This window comes from Acomys minous (genome assembly GCF_964271855.1).
Source record: "Acomys minous genome assembly, chromosome: 3".
Lineage (NCBI taxonomy): Eukaryota > Metazoa > Chordata > Mammalia > Rodentia > Muridae > Acomys > Acomys minous.
In genome coordinates this window covers 125,413,370-125,429,057 of record NC_140485.1, presented here as the reverse complement: position 1 = coordinate 125,429,057, position 15,688 = coordinate 125,413,370, and the positions used below count along the sequence as shown (strand labels likewise).

Below are 15,688 nucleotides of genomic sequence, written 5' to 3'. Positions count from 1 at the left end.
CACGGCACCGGAAGTCAGCGTGGATGATCTGAAGAAGTTGACAGCTTAAGAGGAATGAGGTCTCTGGGCATGCAACTCTAAAGTCACCCGTGGACTCCTGTGTCAGTGGTTATGACAGTGTCGAGGGGGCACACGGGAGGAAGTAGGGTGTTATGAGAGGCATGGTTATGGCAAAAAGCATCCTGTAAGAGATAGCATTGGAAATGGGCCACAAAATGATACGGATTTTTGCCAAAGCAGCAGTAGGGATTCTGGCTGTAGGTAGAAGCATTTATAAAGCTTCAGGGTATGAGTTCCTGAAAATGTGCTGTGATGACTATTCTAAGTGACTGGCCCCTTTCTTCATGCCTATATGCAGGTTCGGTTCTCTCTCTCTCTCTCTCTCTCTCTCTCTCTCTCTCTCTCTCTCTTTCTCTCTTTCTCTCTCTCTCTCTCTCTCTCTCTCTCTCTCTCTCTCTCACACACACACACACACACACACACACACTTGCCACTAAACTATAGCTCATATATTTCTTTCCTTCTTTCCTTCGTTCCTTCCTCCATCCCTTCCTTTCTTCCTCTTTTTTGAGGCAGGGTCTCCATGTAATCAAAGATGATCTTAAACCCTGATCCTCCTGTTTCTGCTTTCATATTGGCGTGCTTACCATCACTCTATTTTCTTTAGGTGCAAGACACAGAAACCAGGGCTTCCTGCATTCTAGGCAAGCACTCAGCCAACCTAGCAGGTTCCCAGCCCCTCCTTATACGCAAATTTCTTTTCTTTCTTTTTTCTTTTTCTTTTTCTTTTCTTTCTTTCTTTCTTTCTTTTTTTTTCTCTCTCTCTTTTTCCTTTTTCGAGACAGGGTTTCTCTGTGTAGGCTTGGCTGTCCTGGACTCACTTTGTAGACCAGTCTGACCTTAAACCCACAGTGATCTGCCTGCCTCTCCCTCCCAAGTGCTGGGATTAAAGGCGTGCGCCACCACACCGGGCTGCAAATTTCTTAAACATTGATTCTATTCAGATTGCCTGGTTTCCTAACCCAGTTACTCAGAAAAGTTTATTCCACCAACCAGCAAAGTCAGAAATATTAAGGGCCTGAGTAGAAATGTAAATTCCTAGCCCCCAATCCAGATTGCTTGAACCCAAGATTTGGGATTTCATTTGCTACAGATTCGAGATTGGCAGAGCCAGATTCAGATGCTGAGAGCCGTGGGGGCCACTTCATAAGCTCTGGACCAGGACTGGCAGCCCACGAGGGTCCTGTCTCAGGCTCCAGCCCCACAGCAGGGCACCCCGCTCCGACACATGCAGGCACCAGAGCATGGGTGGTCCTTGTCGCTCTGACCTCTTAAGAGGTTTCTGTTAGAGTCCCGCGGGAGGGAGGGCAGAGGCACTGGTCAAAAGTCATCCTAGGTTTTTGTCTCACAGCAGACAAACGGGGCGTCTTGGCAAGGCAGGTCAGATCTGGCTGGGAAACGGAAGCAGGGCTGGTAAAATGCCATTACGACTGTGTAGTAACTGCCTTCCTTGGTTGTGCACCCGAGGGACAGCCTTATTTTGGGCTTCGTAGGCAATCAAAGCTCATCAGACCCAGCCATTCCCAACTCCCGGAAACCACAGGCAGTCAGTCATATGATCAAGCTGGTCTTGGTCAGGTGACAGCGGTGGGGCATGCGGAAGGCTAGCCTCCGGAGCTGGCAGAGAAGGTCGCTGGCTTTCCTATTGACATGCGGTTCCCGGAGGGCTCCAAACTGGTGCGCATGCGCCTGGCGCTCCGGCTGCTACTGCAGGTGCTGCTTCTCCTGCCAAGGTGCGCGGCCAAGAGCACGCCTCGCTATGACCCGACCTGGGAGTCTCTCGACAGCCGCCCGCTGCCCTCCTGGTTCGACCAGGCCAAGTTCGGCATCTTCATCCACTGGGGTGTATTCTCCGTGCCCAGCTTCGGCAGTGAATGGTTCTGGTAAGTGCATACTCTTTCCCAAAACACACTCAGCTCCCCCCACCCCCGCCACTCCCGCCCGCCACTCCGGCCCCTGCCGGAAGGGAGTGCCAGTCAGTAGCCAGCCACCTGGTGTGAGTGCTGCCTGCCTACTTGTCACGTCTTGGTCAAGGATCCGTTTGCACTTCCAGATGGAGAATACAGGGGTTTCTTGACTCAGTATGTCTGAATCAATATTGAATATTTGTGCTCACCTGAGTTCCTAGGCACACTGTAGGTGGGCCTGGCTGTAGGGTGTAGTTCAGTGGTAATGCCTGTGTGCTTAAGGGAGTGCCAGTTCCAGAATTCTAAAAAGCACCTTAAAAGGGCTGGACAAACTGCTCAGTAGTCCTCTTTTAAGGAATCTAAGTTTGGCTCCTAGCATGCACACTGGGAGGCTTACAACTATCTGTGCTTCTGGTTTCAGGGGATGACCATGTTTCTGGACTCCGCTCACACATGCACATACCTACACACAAACACACATGTAATTAAAAATAAAGTAAGTAAGTAAGCCGGTCGTGGTGGTGCATGCCTTTAATCCCAGCATTCGGGAAGCAGAGGCAGGTGGATCTCTGTGAGTTCGAAGCCAGCCTGGTCTACAAAGAAATTTTCAGGAAAGCCAGGGCTATTATACAGCCCAAAAACCAACCCCCCCAAAAAGTAAACAACATCTTTTAAAATAAGGTCCATGGATCACTCATGAAGTTAAGATCCTTGCATACTAAAATATCAAAAACCTAAAGCAAATAAAAGAGGTGCATGTCTCACATTACCTTCATAGTCACATGGTGGTAGATAGGCATCATACACTTGCTCAATCTTTAACTTCTTCCTAACCAGAAAGCCAGTTTCTCTCTTCACTAGGAAACACTATAACAGGTTGCATCCACTAGCCAGCATAGGTAGCTGTGATGGATACTTATGAAGCCTGCATGTGACTTTGGGTCAGGTACAGGACATGCTGCCTGCTGCCTGCGAGGTCTTTCCATGTAGTCTCAGGCAGGTAAAGCTGTGGTCCCACTTGGGGAGGCAGTGCTGACTGTGGGATTTGCTCAGCCTATGGCGATGTTCCCCCTTTATCTACCTGAGATGTTTTCTGTTAACGAATGGGGCCCGACGCATGTTCTATGTCTTAGGCCTTTTATCTTGTCTTGAGATCTTAGCTATGTGCATTCTGCAGTGAGCTAAGGTGTGAAAGCACAGACTGGGTCATGATTTAAAGTGAAGAATTAGGAGAACCAGTGACTGGGTTAGGGACGACTTTACAAAGGAAAAGACGGAGAGCAAGGTGAGAGTTTTGGTTTGCACATGCCGTCCTTAATGTAGAGACAAACTGATAGAACAGGACAGAATCAGTAAATAATCTTCCTAAGGGGGAAATACAGGGTGAGCCCAGGTAATGGCTTCAAGCGTTTATGTTTGTTCGTTTTATGTATATTATTTCTTTAGTCTCTGTGCACTTTCTTTTTGCCCCACAGGTGGTATTGGCAAAAGGAAAAGAGACCCAACTTTGTGGACTTTATGAACGATAATTATCCCCCTGGTTTTAAATATGAAGATTTTGCAGTGCTATTTACGGCCAAGTATTTCGATGCCAGCCAGTGGGTAGCTCTTCTCCAGGCTTCTGGTGCCAAATACGTTGTCTTAACTTCCAAGCATCATGAAGGTAAGGGGAGCAGCACACCTGAGGACACATGGTGGCAACGGCTAGGAAATGCAAGGCCATTCTTTTGGGTGGAGACATTAAGACAAGGTCATCTGGCTGGGAGGCAGAGGCAGGCAGATCGCTGTGAGTTTGAGGCCAGCCTGGTCTACCGGAGCAGTCGAAACTGGGCTTCTCTCAGAAGAACCACAGGTGCATATTGACAATTGCTTACAGTTTAAGGACCACATGTCCTACTTCGGTTGGATACAGCTAGTGCCACAGAGGAAAGCTAGGCACAATTTTTATGTGCAGGTTTAACTGTTTAAATAAATAACCAGATTTATTTAAAGTTGATTGAAGAGGACTAATATAGCAGGTCAAAGTTACAACTGGGTTGCACTTTCCATTCTGTTTGTCCTTTCTTTTCTTTTTTGTTTTTCTTTTGTTGTTGTTGGTTTTTTTTGTTTTTTTGTTTTGCTTGTTTTTGTTTTAGAAATTCGCCTTCTTCTGCCTCCTAAATGCTGGGATCCAAGATCTGTGACGCCACCATCAGGCTCCCTTTCTGTTCTTCATTACATTCTGTGAAAGCACCCTGGAGCTTATTCTACCTTTGGTCTTGACTCACACAGCTGACTGTACTTTGGGCCCACTTTTAGAAATGCAAGTGGTAGGTAGATTGCTGCTGCCGAGAGAAACACAGAGACCCCAAGGGAAAAGAGATATAGATTTATAATAGTGCCTGGAAACATCAAAAAGAATATAAGGTAGCTCAAAAGGCCTGCATCAACAGAATACTCAGCTATAACCACCTGGTGTCCCTAAGACCAGAGAAGCACTAGCCAATTCCACGTGAATGGTAATGCATAGGCGTTTTCCTTTGCATGATCTCTTTTATCTTGAAAAGTCGCCTTCTTTTGTTCTACAGGGGTAGGAAGGAGGCAGGAGAGATGAACGCAAACCAAAACCTGCAATCATCTTAAATCTTTCCCCCCGTCGGCCACAGTCTGGTATTGACACCATTTCCTCCTTTAGATGTTTCTCCTGATGAGAATGTGTCAGTTTCCTGCTGTCTAAGAGCTTTCCCAAATTATCTGACACCAAGAGAGTTCGTTAAAAAGAAAGTGGTTCTTTACCTTTCTCCTAATGCTGTACCCCTTTAATACAGGTCCTAATGTTGTGGTGACTCTCCCCAAGCATAAAATTATTTTTGGTGCTCCATCATGACTGTAATTTTGCTACTGTTATGAATGCAACTCTCTGCTGTGTAGGGTTTATGACCTGCAACTTCTGTGAAAGGGTCATTTGACCCTGAAAGCGTTGCAACCACAGGTTGAGAATCACACTGCTTTAGACTAAGAGGACAGAGGATGAAGATGCTATGTGTTTGCATTCAAGGACCATGCCACCTAATGCTTACATTGCTTATAGACATCACAATCTATTGTGAGTCTCGGCTAAGAGGAGGGTCACTGTGCACTCACTCAGGGTGCTGGGCTGAGATGCAGAGCTGTGTGCTCATTGTGCTCTCCCTGGTGCTGATAGTTTGGGGGTGGGCCTTAACTGTTGACACTGCTGTCAAGCTTCCCACAGACACCCTTAGAGAAAGTGCAAACTATTTGAGGAACTTCTTACTGTGAATTTAAAGACTGAGTCAGGCCTCAGGCTTGTCCTAATATGATAGTCATGTGAGCGGCAACTGTGTCTTGCAGATGTCTGTCTTTCAAGACGCATTAAGACTTTGCTGAAACAGTAAAAAAGTTCTTAAGGGCCTAAGGCAGGAGCTGAAACTTCTGAGGATTTTATGCCATTTCTTCAGCATCTCAGTTTCTATGTCTCTTCTACCATTTCGTACAGAATTATGAGCAACCTAAATGCCAATTCCTGTCGAAGTGTGAATTATTTCAAAGTGTAACTTTGTGTAACTTTTCTTACCCTTTTGGTTGTTAGGCTGGTCATTTTGGGGCACTTGAAAAAGGAATATTCACATTGATGGCTTTAGGGCAAGATGAGGGAGGTAAAAAGTGCAGGCCTACTGGGTAGTAGCGTATCTCTTCCCCTTCCGCTTTAATTATTAAGCCGCAGAGATTTACTTCCTGTCCTTGGGGTATTCTGAGAATCACACTGTAATGAAATCCAACCAAACAGTAGACCTTACCCATTTGCTTAGAAGACCCATGCCAATCCCAGAGAAGATTCATCTTGCGTTTTCATTCCAGATAGCAGAGACTATTGCTCAGTTGTGAGAGATGTGGATGGTGCCTCCTCTTAGAGAAGATTCACTACTGTTTATTGTAGATTTTGCTTTAGAAGCTGTGCTACAGTCGCCTGCAGACAACGGTGACACCATGCTGCTCCCAGAGGACCTCAGAGTCTGTAACTGGAGACTGACTGTATCACTCTTACAATGCACTCTGAAAATTGCTTTGAAAAGCCCCAATTGCGTGTCATTTACATTCTCATTTGTTTATTTAGATGAGCACGAGACGGAACAAAAAGTTGGACAAGAAACAGTTGTTTTGGGGGGAGCAGTGAATTTTGTGTCCCGTTTGAGTTGTCTCTGCATTTTCATAGGTTGAAACTTACCAGTGTCAAGGTGATAATGTTTCGAGGGTTTTCTGCTGTCCTCTCCAGGCTATACTCTGTGGGGCTCTGAGCATTCTTGGAATTGGAATGCAGTTGATGAGGGGCCAAAGCGGGATGTTGTCAAGGAGCTTGAGGTGGCCGTGAGGAACAGAAGCGACTTGCGCTTTGGACTGTACTATTCCCTTTTTGAATGGTTCCATCCACTCTTCCTGGAAGATAAATCCAGTTCATTCCAAAAGCAGCAATTTCCCGTTTCTAAGACGTTGCCCGAGCTCTATGAGCTGGTGAACAAGTACCGGCCTGATGTTCTGTGGTCCGACGGAGATGGGGACGCACCAGATCACTACTGGAATAGTACTGGCTTCTTAGCCTGGCTGTATAATGAAAGGTCTGTACGCCCTTAAAGCACCTATGCTAGCCTCGGACACTTCGAATGTGTACATAAGCATTTACATCCCATTCCTGTGGATGTGGGCTCATTTGTGGTATGGGAGGAAGAAACCTTTATAAGCAATGCTTATTTAGCTCAGTCAGTATTTAGTAAAAACTAATCTGGAGTCAAATACAACCAAACTGGTTTCATAATGAATCTAAGAATCACAGGATCAAGACATGGCTGGGATCATCTGCTTTAGCTTGTGAGTCAGAAGTGCCCGTGTAAGTGGATTCCTGTTCCCTCTACCTGATCCACCAGACATAGGAAACTTGGGGCGTACATTCCACATGATGCAAACAGTCAAATTTTCAGGGATTTTCCAGTAATGGGCACACATTAGAAGAGGCTCGGATGTACACGACTATTTAGTCCTGGGGGGACATGACTTGAGGATAAGTTCAGCTTAGGCTACCGTTCACAACCTGAGGGTTGGAATGGGTGGTACAGCGCTCTCACGTGCGTCACCCGTGGGTGGTACAGCTCTCTCACGTGCGGCACCCGTGGGCTCTGGTTGTCTGCACTAAAACGATAGTGGATAGTGAAGGAATTCATTCTTCAGAAAAGCTGAGGAGTTTGCTCCAGGCCTAGGAGCTAGAATGTGAGAGTCTAGACTCCAGTCACAGAGCATGTGGCTTCAGAAATGGAGGCTTTCTCCTTTCTTACGGCCGTTTGGTGGGAGTGGATGGAGAAGATCTGTTTGTAGTTTCACGAACGCTTTTTTTGAAGGGAAACTCCACCTCTCTTTCCAGCCCAGTTCGAGACACAGTAGTCACCAATGACCGTTGGGGAGCTGGCAACATCTGCAAGCACGGTGGCTACTATACCTGCAGTGATCGTTACAGTCCCGGGCATCTTCTGGCTCATAAATGGGAAAACTGCATGACAATAGATAAGTTCTCCTGGGGCTACAGGCGGGAAGCAGGAATCGCTGATTATCTTACAATTGAAGAATTAGTGAAGGTACAGTAAAATATGTTGTGGGCTATTACTCTGGAATATTCATAATCATGAGGTGGTTACAAGGAGTTTTTCTTACAGTTGAGATTGTGTAGTACCACAAACTCTGGACATTATCCTCTGTGTTTTTTTCCTATGAAATGATTACGTGTGTGTGTGTGTGTGTGTGTGTGTGTGCGCATGGGTATATTATTATATATTACATAATATATAATATAGGTTTATATTAATTATAATATAAATATATAAAATATATAATATGTGTTATAAAGTAGATTTAATATTTAATATATAATATACTATATACAGAAATATACATAGAAGATTACATTTTTTTCTGCTTCAAAACTGTATTTTTCTTTAAAAAAATTTTTTTTTTAGCAACTTGTGGAAACAGTCGCGTGTGGAGGAAATCTTTTGATGAATATTGGTCCCACTGTAGACGGCATCATTCCTGTCATTTTTGAGGAGCGATTAAGGCAAATGGGAACCTGGCTGAAAGTCAATGGGGAAGCTATTTATGAAACACACACGTGGAGGTCTCAGAATGACACTGTCACTCCAGATGTGTGGTAAGTTTTCCTGGCTAATAAGTGTCATTTGATAGAGGAAAGCATTTAGGACCTGAGCTATATAGAGAGAGCACAGGATAAAAAGACTGACTAAGTATGATTTCTTGGGCTTATCCACAATCCTGCAAATCTTCCCATCACAACTATTGTCACTGTAGGAGTAGATAGTACTTCTTAGTTAACTATTTTCCTAGGATCCTGTTTTGGCTAACTTAATTTACTGTTTGCTTTGCCCTTGGGAAATCTCTTGACCCCCAAGAGACCGTGGGGTGACTGAGTGACTGCTGCCTGTACCACACATTTCAGCTTGACTTAAACACAAAGAGAAGTAATAAGAATTAGTGTGTTAGTTTTGCAGATATCATATCCCATCAAAAAGCAAGTAAGAGATCCCCAAAGGCAAAGCAAGCAGGAAATAAAAGCTAACCAAAACAGAATTCTGAGAAAATGGTAGAAAAAGAAGTACTATGGTAAGATTTGCAAAATAGTATAAGGCCCAGAAATGATACTTAACGTCATATTAAGAAACTGTAAAGTGCAAATAAAACTACAACCAGAAATCACCTTGCATCTTTTAGAATAGCTACTATTTTAAAAGGTGCTGCTGATGATCTTGGAGGGATTGGAACTCCTGTCCACTACAGTGTTGGGGGAACACAGTGGCTGTGATGAGCAGGATGTCAGTCCCCCAGAATGATAAAACAGAGCCACTCCACTACCCAGCAATTCCACCTATCAATATACATGCAAAAGAATGATACCAGGAAATCTATATCCCCAGAAACTAACTTATGAATAGTTAAGCTAAAGCAGTGTGCACACATATTATGGTGTGTGTATGTTATTCAGCTTTGAAAAGGAAAGAAATGCTAAAATGCGTATGGATTTTTCAGGAATTTGTGTGAGGTGAAATGATCCAGTCACAAAGAGACAGATATTATTTGTGAGGAATCTGGAGTGGTCAAAACCACAGAGACGGGAGCCAGGGGGAGGAGAGAACAGAGACTTAAGTCATCAGGCGTATCCTTACTGCTTCTATCTCCTTCCCTCTCTTATACTCATTTGAAGAAGGTTACTATTGGCTAAAGCCAGCTGTAGTGGTCCCCCAAGGCTACCCTGGGAGGCTAAGTGTGGCTACACCTGTAGTCACATATGAGCAATAATCAAATTAGCTAACACTTGGCTTTAAGCCCAGCCCTTGTTTTCTTCCTCACACCCCAACCCTCCAGGCAAGGATGTAGCAGATTTCTGTTTCCTCCTTGCATACAGACGTGTTATTTATTTTATCTTTAAAAGTTTTCCCTTGTCTCCAGCTACCTTCCCATTCTCTGCTTTCGTTCATGATAAAATATCTTGCAGAACATTTTTGGATTGGTATTTCTAGCTGGAGCTCCATTCTTTATCTCTTGAACACACTTGGTTCAGGTTTTCATCCCACTCCTCCCAATTTGCTTTTTTCAAGATTCACAGTGGCCTCGCCCTGGCAGCCTCAGTAGTTCATGCCCAGCTTCTTGTTTTCTGAACCCACTGGCAGTATTTGCCTCAGATGATCAGACTCCTTGGCTCTTCCTCATTAGTCCCCGGTACCTGATCTTTCCAACCTCTAACCATGAAGTGTCCTTGGGCATCCCTGTTTTTCTATCTTAATTTGCCAGCTGACATTTGGTGATTTTAACCATCTTCTATATCCACAGATGTCTTAGTTAGGGTTTCTATTACTGTGAAGAGACACTATGACCATAGTAGCTCTTCTAAAGGAAAACATTTAATTGGGGCGGGCTTCCAGTTCATGGTGCCATGCAGACAGGCATGCTGTAGAGAGCTAGCTGAGCATTCTACATCTGGATCACAAAGAGCAGGAAGAGAGAGAGAGAGAGATTTGGGCCTGGCTTGAGCATTTGAATCCTCAAAACCCATCCCCCCCACCCCCCCCACCCCCCGTGACACACTTTTTCCATCAAAGCTGTACCTCCTAATAGTGCCACCATATTCCACTCCCTGGCCCCATAGGCTTGCACTCATTTAAGAATGCAAAATTGCATTCGGTCCAACTTTAAAAGTCTCTATCTCTATCACAGTCGCCACTGTGCTTAAAAGTCTAAAGTCTTTTCTGAGACTCATGGCAATCTAACTGTGATCCCTTATAAATTCAGAATTAAAAAAGCAGCACAGGATATACATTACCATTCCAAATGGAAGGGAAGGAAGCATAGTGGGGGAAATCCTGGACTAAAACTAGACCAAGAAACCAGCAGGGCAAACTCCAAACGCTGCATCTCCATGTCCGTGTCAAAGCGCTCAAAGGAATCTCCAATTCCTTCTAGTTTTGTTGACTGCAACATTTCTTCTTGGCTGATTCCACTCCTTGTCAGCAGCTTTCCTTTGCAGGTATCCCACACATCTGGCATCTCCAACATCTTGGGGTCTCTGAGGCAAGCCAGGTTTCACTTTCACAATTTCACCCATGCGCCATGCTAAGCTTTAACCTTAGCTGGGTGGGTTCTTGCCCTGAGGTCACCATTATTCCCTTTATTCCATCGAGCACCAGGCTTCTCTTCCATCTTTTTATTTCCTTGAACACTAGACTTGACTCCATTAAACCTCTTGTCGCCTCTCTTCTTCTCAAACTGTACATTTTGTACTTTTCCTTCTTCAGCTCGCCCCTTTCCATTATGTATCTGCATTAAGTGTGGCCGCTAATAACCACATGACACAATCAATGCTAGACTATTTTTAAAAAAATCTCTTCTGCCAAAGCTGTTAACTAACTCTTTAGTTTAGCCTCAGGCATATTTTTCTGGACGAGGCCAGAATGCAGTCACATGCTTCACCAAAATATCACAAGAGCAGTCTCTAATCCATACATTAAAGTTCTTCTCTTGAAACCTCTTGAGCCAGGCCCCCAAGCTTCACATCACCCTCAGCACCACTGTGTTCCATGCTCCCACTAGGATGGCGTATTAAGCCCTGCTTGGAAGTGTTCAACTGCTTTCTCAATCCAAAGTCCACATTCCTCCAAACAAAAGCGTGGTCAGGCCTATCACAGCAGTATCTAACTCTTGACACCAACTTCTGTCTTCGTTCCTCCAACAAGGCCACACCTCTTCCAACAAGGCTAAACCTCCTAATGGGCCTATGGGGAATTGTCAGCCAGTTAATTCATCATCAGCTCTTCTGTTTTTATTTCTGAAATGTACATATACTTTGGCTACTTCTTGTCCTCTCTGTGATGGTTCTCCATTGTCTCTCCCCTGGATTATTTTAGTACCCTTTGTTTTCTATTATTACTCCTTTGGGGTTGGGGTTTGTGGCATGTGCGTGTACTCATGGGTACAATGAACACATACACACAGCATGTATGAGTGCATGGGAGGCAGCCTTGGGGTCAGTCTTCAGACACCTTCCACCTTTTGCTTGAGCCAGCTTCTCTAACTGTGGTGAAGCTTAGACGTTCACCACATAGGCCAGGCTAGCTGGCCCGTGTGCTTGTGGTGTACCAATAATATATTCAGGGTTTTGATGTGAGTTTGGATGCACTGAAACTGAGGTCCTCACACTTGGGGAGGCAAGCCCTTTACCAACTGAGCCAACCCAGCCCTTTACTCCTGTTCTTTTAATATAGTCCCTGGAGAGCAATCAGAGAACACTATTGATTTATTTGTGTAGTCAGCATTTCATGATGCCACCCAGGTTGATGTCATGCCTGGATTAGAGCACTCCTATACACAAATTCTTCCAACGCTCCCAGTCTCGAGGGAGAAGTGAGGTCTTACAGATGTCTCCTTGGCCCTATCAAATCATTATATGTCTGATCTCTCTGGCTCTCCCTCTCCCTGGACCCTCTCCTCCTTGCTGCTGTATCTACAGCCCTAGCACACTCATGCTCCCTGGCTCTTGTGCTTATTTCTCAGCCTGGGAGGCTTTCCCACATGTTTACACCGAGCTTCCTGTTTTTTGTTTTGTTTGTTTGTTTCATGGCTGCCTTCTTGTCACTGCCTATTCTATTCAGGCCTGTTCTTTCAAACCCTCACAGACCTTGTTTCTCTGCATGCTTCTGTTTTCCCTGCGCAGTCCCAGCTAGCCTGGAACTTGCAGAGGTCTGTCTTGAGTGCTGGGATTAAAGCTATGCACTCCCCCATGCCTGTGCCCCCATAATCAGTCAGTATTTCCCATACATTCATTTGCTCACTCTTGTCTGTTCCACTGGGATGTGGGCACGTGGGGTCAGGGACGACACGATGCTGTATCTCTAGCCCTACAACAACACTGAGGGCTGTTTACGGATTTCTATAAATATTGTTGAGAAGTTGGGTGAATCGTTGAATGGTTATCCTCTTACTGTTTCCACTGTTCTCATTTATGCTGCCGCTCTCTCTGGTTAAACGCGCTTGTCTTGGTAAAGAAGCTGTCTGGGCTGGACGGTGGTGGCAGCACGCTTTTAATCTCAGCACTCGGGAGGTAGAGGCAGACGGATCGCTGTGAGTTCGAGGCCAGCCTGGTCTACAAGGCCAGTCCAGGGCAGCCAAAGCTACACAGAGAAACCCTGTCTCAAAAAACCAAAAACACCAACCCCCCCCCCGCAAAAAGAAGCTGTCTGATGTCCCAATCTTAAAAAAAAAGAAAAAAGAAAAAAGAAACAAACTCCCTATTACAATGTTTATGTTTTCTTTTCTTTCACGTTGTGATTTGAAATTTACACTTTGTTATTTGTGCAGTTGTCTGCCTTTTCGGTTCTAGCCTAAGCCACATAATGAGCCTTTGAGTCTGCAGGTGGAAAGCTGTGCAGCTCCACTTGGCCTACTTCTACACTCTGTTTTCATCTCCATGTGAGCAGTTTGAACAGGGATATTAGCCCTTGAAGCCCTGTCCCCAGAACTTCCTTGTAGCAGGGTGTGGCAACACACCTGTAATTCCAGCACTAAGGAGGCTGAGGAAGCGATTTCAAGGCTCATCTGAGCTACAGAAGAAGACCCTGTCACAAAGCAGAGCAAACACCAGCTTATTACTATTATTATTATTGGAGGGCTGGAATAGAGAGGCACTTTTAATGCCACGGTGAGAAAGTGGATCTTTTTACTTCAGTAGTGGTGACCTTGTCAAATATCTTTTAAACAGTTCCAGACATGATCCATAAATAAGGAGAAACATGGGGTGTAACTTGTTGCCATGATGTTGTGTTTTTCTCCCCTAACCAGGTACACATCTAAACCTGAGAAAAAACTACTCTATGCTATTTTTCTTAAATGGCCCATCTCAGGAAAGCTGTTTCTTGGACAACCCAGAGGTAGTCTTGGGGAAACAGAGGTAAGAAAGAATTCTATCTTCACTGTGCCTTTAAATCACCTACTACAGCATGCTGGAGAGAACATAACTTGTTTTAGCCTTGAGGGGAAACTTTCGTGCCATCCTCTTGTACATAAGAAAAAGGGACTTGAAAATGAACTTAGGCAATACAACAATGGCAACTGTCTAGCCGGAGCTTTTGGATTCTAAGAAAACTGAATTTAAAATCATAAAAACTTTAAAAAACTTAAAATGATGATGTAAAATAGCAGTTATTCTGCATAGTTACTCTGTGGTGTTCAAGTTTACTCCACTCACCAAAAAGTTTTTATAGAGTTTTTTTATAGAACTTCACTTGCTTCTCTCAACGCCACACCAAGAACAGATCAAATCAATGACAGATGTTACCATTCTTCTATAATTTAAGGCTGTCATCAGACTCAGTGGCATATCTTGGGCACTGTGATTGATCTTGGACCCCTTTTCAAGAAGTTGCTAATATCTTTGGAGTGAAATGTCATATGATTTACCTTATTTCGCTATTTCGTATTTTATTTCCAACACTGGAAGTTGATCAGGCTGAAAGATGGCTCTCAAATCCAATGTTACAGTTTAGCTTCCAAACCTGGATATGGCATTGGTTATTATTTTTAATCTATATTTTGCTAGGCATTAATTGATACAATAAAGCTTAGGGGTTTTGTTTTGTGTTGTTCTGTGTGATAAAGTTTTATGGTTCAGATAACCCCACAGGATGTTCAGAACTACTTCTGTGAATTCACTCAGTTTCAGTAAGACCAAGATTACAAACCAGTCATAGCCATCATTGGCTGGATTTATATGCTGCTGGCCCGGGGCCATCGTTGGAAAACCTGACATGTAGTGGCTGGCCAGGGGAAGGAAAGAAGTTATACTAACTGTGTGAAAGAACTGGGCAAACCTGAGCAGGGCAAATTGCTCCCAGTCATTTCCTATCTGCCATCCTCTCTTCAAGCATTTCCCCCACGCTGGCACTGTCCTTCCCCAATCTCTGCGTATGCTTGCTTACCTCTCGAGGGTAACGTGGGAGAAGCAGGAGTGTCTGATGTGAGTGCTAAAGGTAAAAATGGAGCTCTGTCTAACACTTTGTAAAGAAACTCAATCACTCCTTATAAAGCGGATGTGACCATGATGTGTTTGGAGACATTTGTACGTTGTCTGTGTTTCCAATTACAGGTAAAACTACTGGGCCATGGGAAGCCACTGACCTGGACTTCTTCAAAGCCAAGTGGCATTATAGTGGAGTTGCCACACCTAAGCATTCACCAGATGCCTTGTAAATGGGGATGGACTCTGGAATTAACTAATGTGATTTAGCCTGCAGCGGAGAGATGTATGGCACAGGTACCTCTAACCTTGGAAAATGGCAGGGTTTTGTTGTTGTTGTTGTTGTTGTTGTTGTTTTTTAAGTAGTGCTAAAGAAATCCAGAAGAAACTGATAAGAAAAAACAAGTCAATTGGCAATTGACTTCCTCCTTCCCTTTCTTCCTAAATTCTTTCCTAAATTGCTCCTGTTGCTGTTTCAACATTTCAGTGCTTTCCTACCTAGTCGCTTCTTTCTGAATTAATTTCACCTGTGAGTTGCAGGCAGGAATCTGTTTTAGAGAAGCCAGCATCTGATGACACCATGGATGAAATTATCTCCCAACTCCTGTTCTTATGTTGAAGCCCTAACACTCCATGTGGCTGTATTCGGAAACAGAGCCCTTGAAGAGATGATTAAAATTAAACTGCATTATAAGGCTAAGCCCTAATACAAGAGGATTTGCTGTCCTGTAAGAGAAAGAGACGACGATGCAAGCACATAGGGGAAAGCCACGTAAAGTGATGGCAAGAAGGCAGCCGTCTGCAAACCAAGGAGAAGAGTGCAGAGGACACCAAATCTCTCGACACACTAGTCTTGGACTTCTGGCCTCCAGGTCTGGGAGAAAAATAACTTCCTGTTGTCGAAGCCATCCAGGATGAGTTTGGTCCTTCCCTCTCTCTGTTACTGACTCCTCATATGTAATGCAGGCAGTATGTAATAAATTTGGTGTGATATTATGTTTCCAATGAATTCAGTAATTATCTTTTCGCTTTAAAGATTTCCCTCATACTTAGAAAACTTCTATTTTCTGTAGACATTTTGAAATACAAGGCACTGCTCAGATCACCACTATTAACATTTTTGTATATATCCTTCCAATTTGGGGATAGAAAGGGGTGGGGT

At 44.3% G+C, this 15,688-nt stretch overlaps 1 protein-coding gene across 3 annotated transcripts; it reads left to right on the top strand.

Moving 5' to 3' along the window:
- The first annotated feature begins 1,627 nt into the window (after window positions 1-1,627).
- Window positions 1,628-15,535, top strand: FUCA2 (alpha-L-fucosidase 2). Of its 3 annotated transcripts, none has more exons than XM_084777603.1 (8): window positions 1,628-1,943; window positions 3,443-3,630; window positions 6,241-6,580; window positions 7,378-7,588; window positions 7,967-8,157; window positions 13,353-13,461; window positions 14,656-14,823; window positions 15,148-15,535. In XM_084777603.1, the coding sequence occupies exons 1-7, from the start codon at window positions 1,711-1,713 to the stop codon at window positions 14,794-14,796; spliced, it is 1,413 nt and encodes a 470-aa protein (XP_084633729.1). In that variant the 5' UTR covers window positions 1,628-1,710; the 3' UTR covers window positions 14,797-14,823; window positions 15,148-15,535. The 3 variants fall into 3 exon arrangements, with proteins under 3 accessions (XP_084633729.1, XP_084633728.1, XP_084633727.1); XM_084777602.1 differs by having other exon boundaries at window positions 15,067-15,535; XM_084777601.1 differs by having other exon boundaries at window positions 14,656-15,535.
- Window positions 15,536-15,688: the final 153 nt, after the last annotated feature.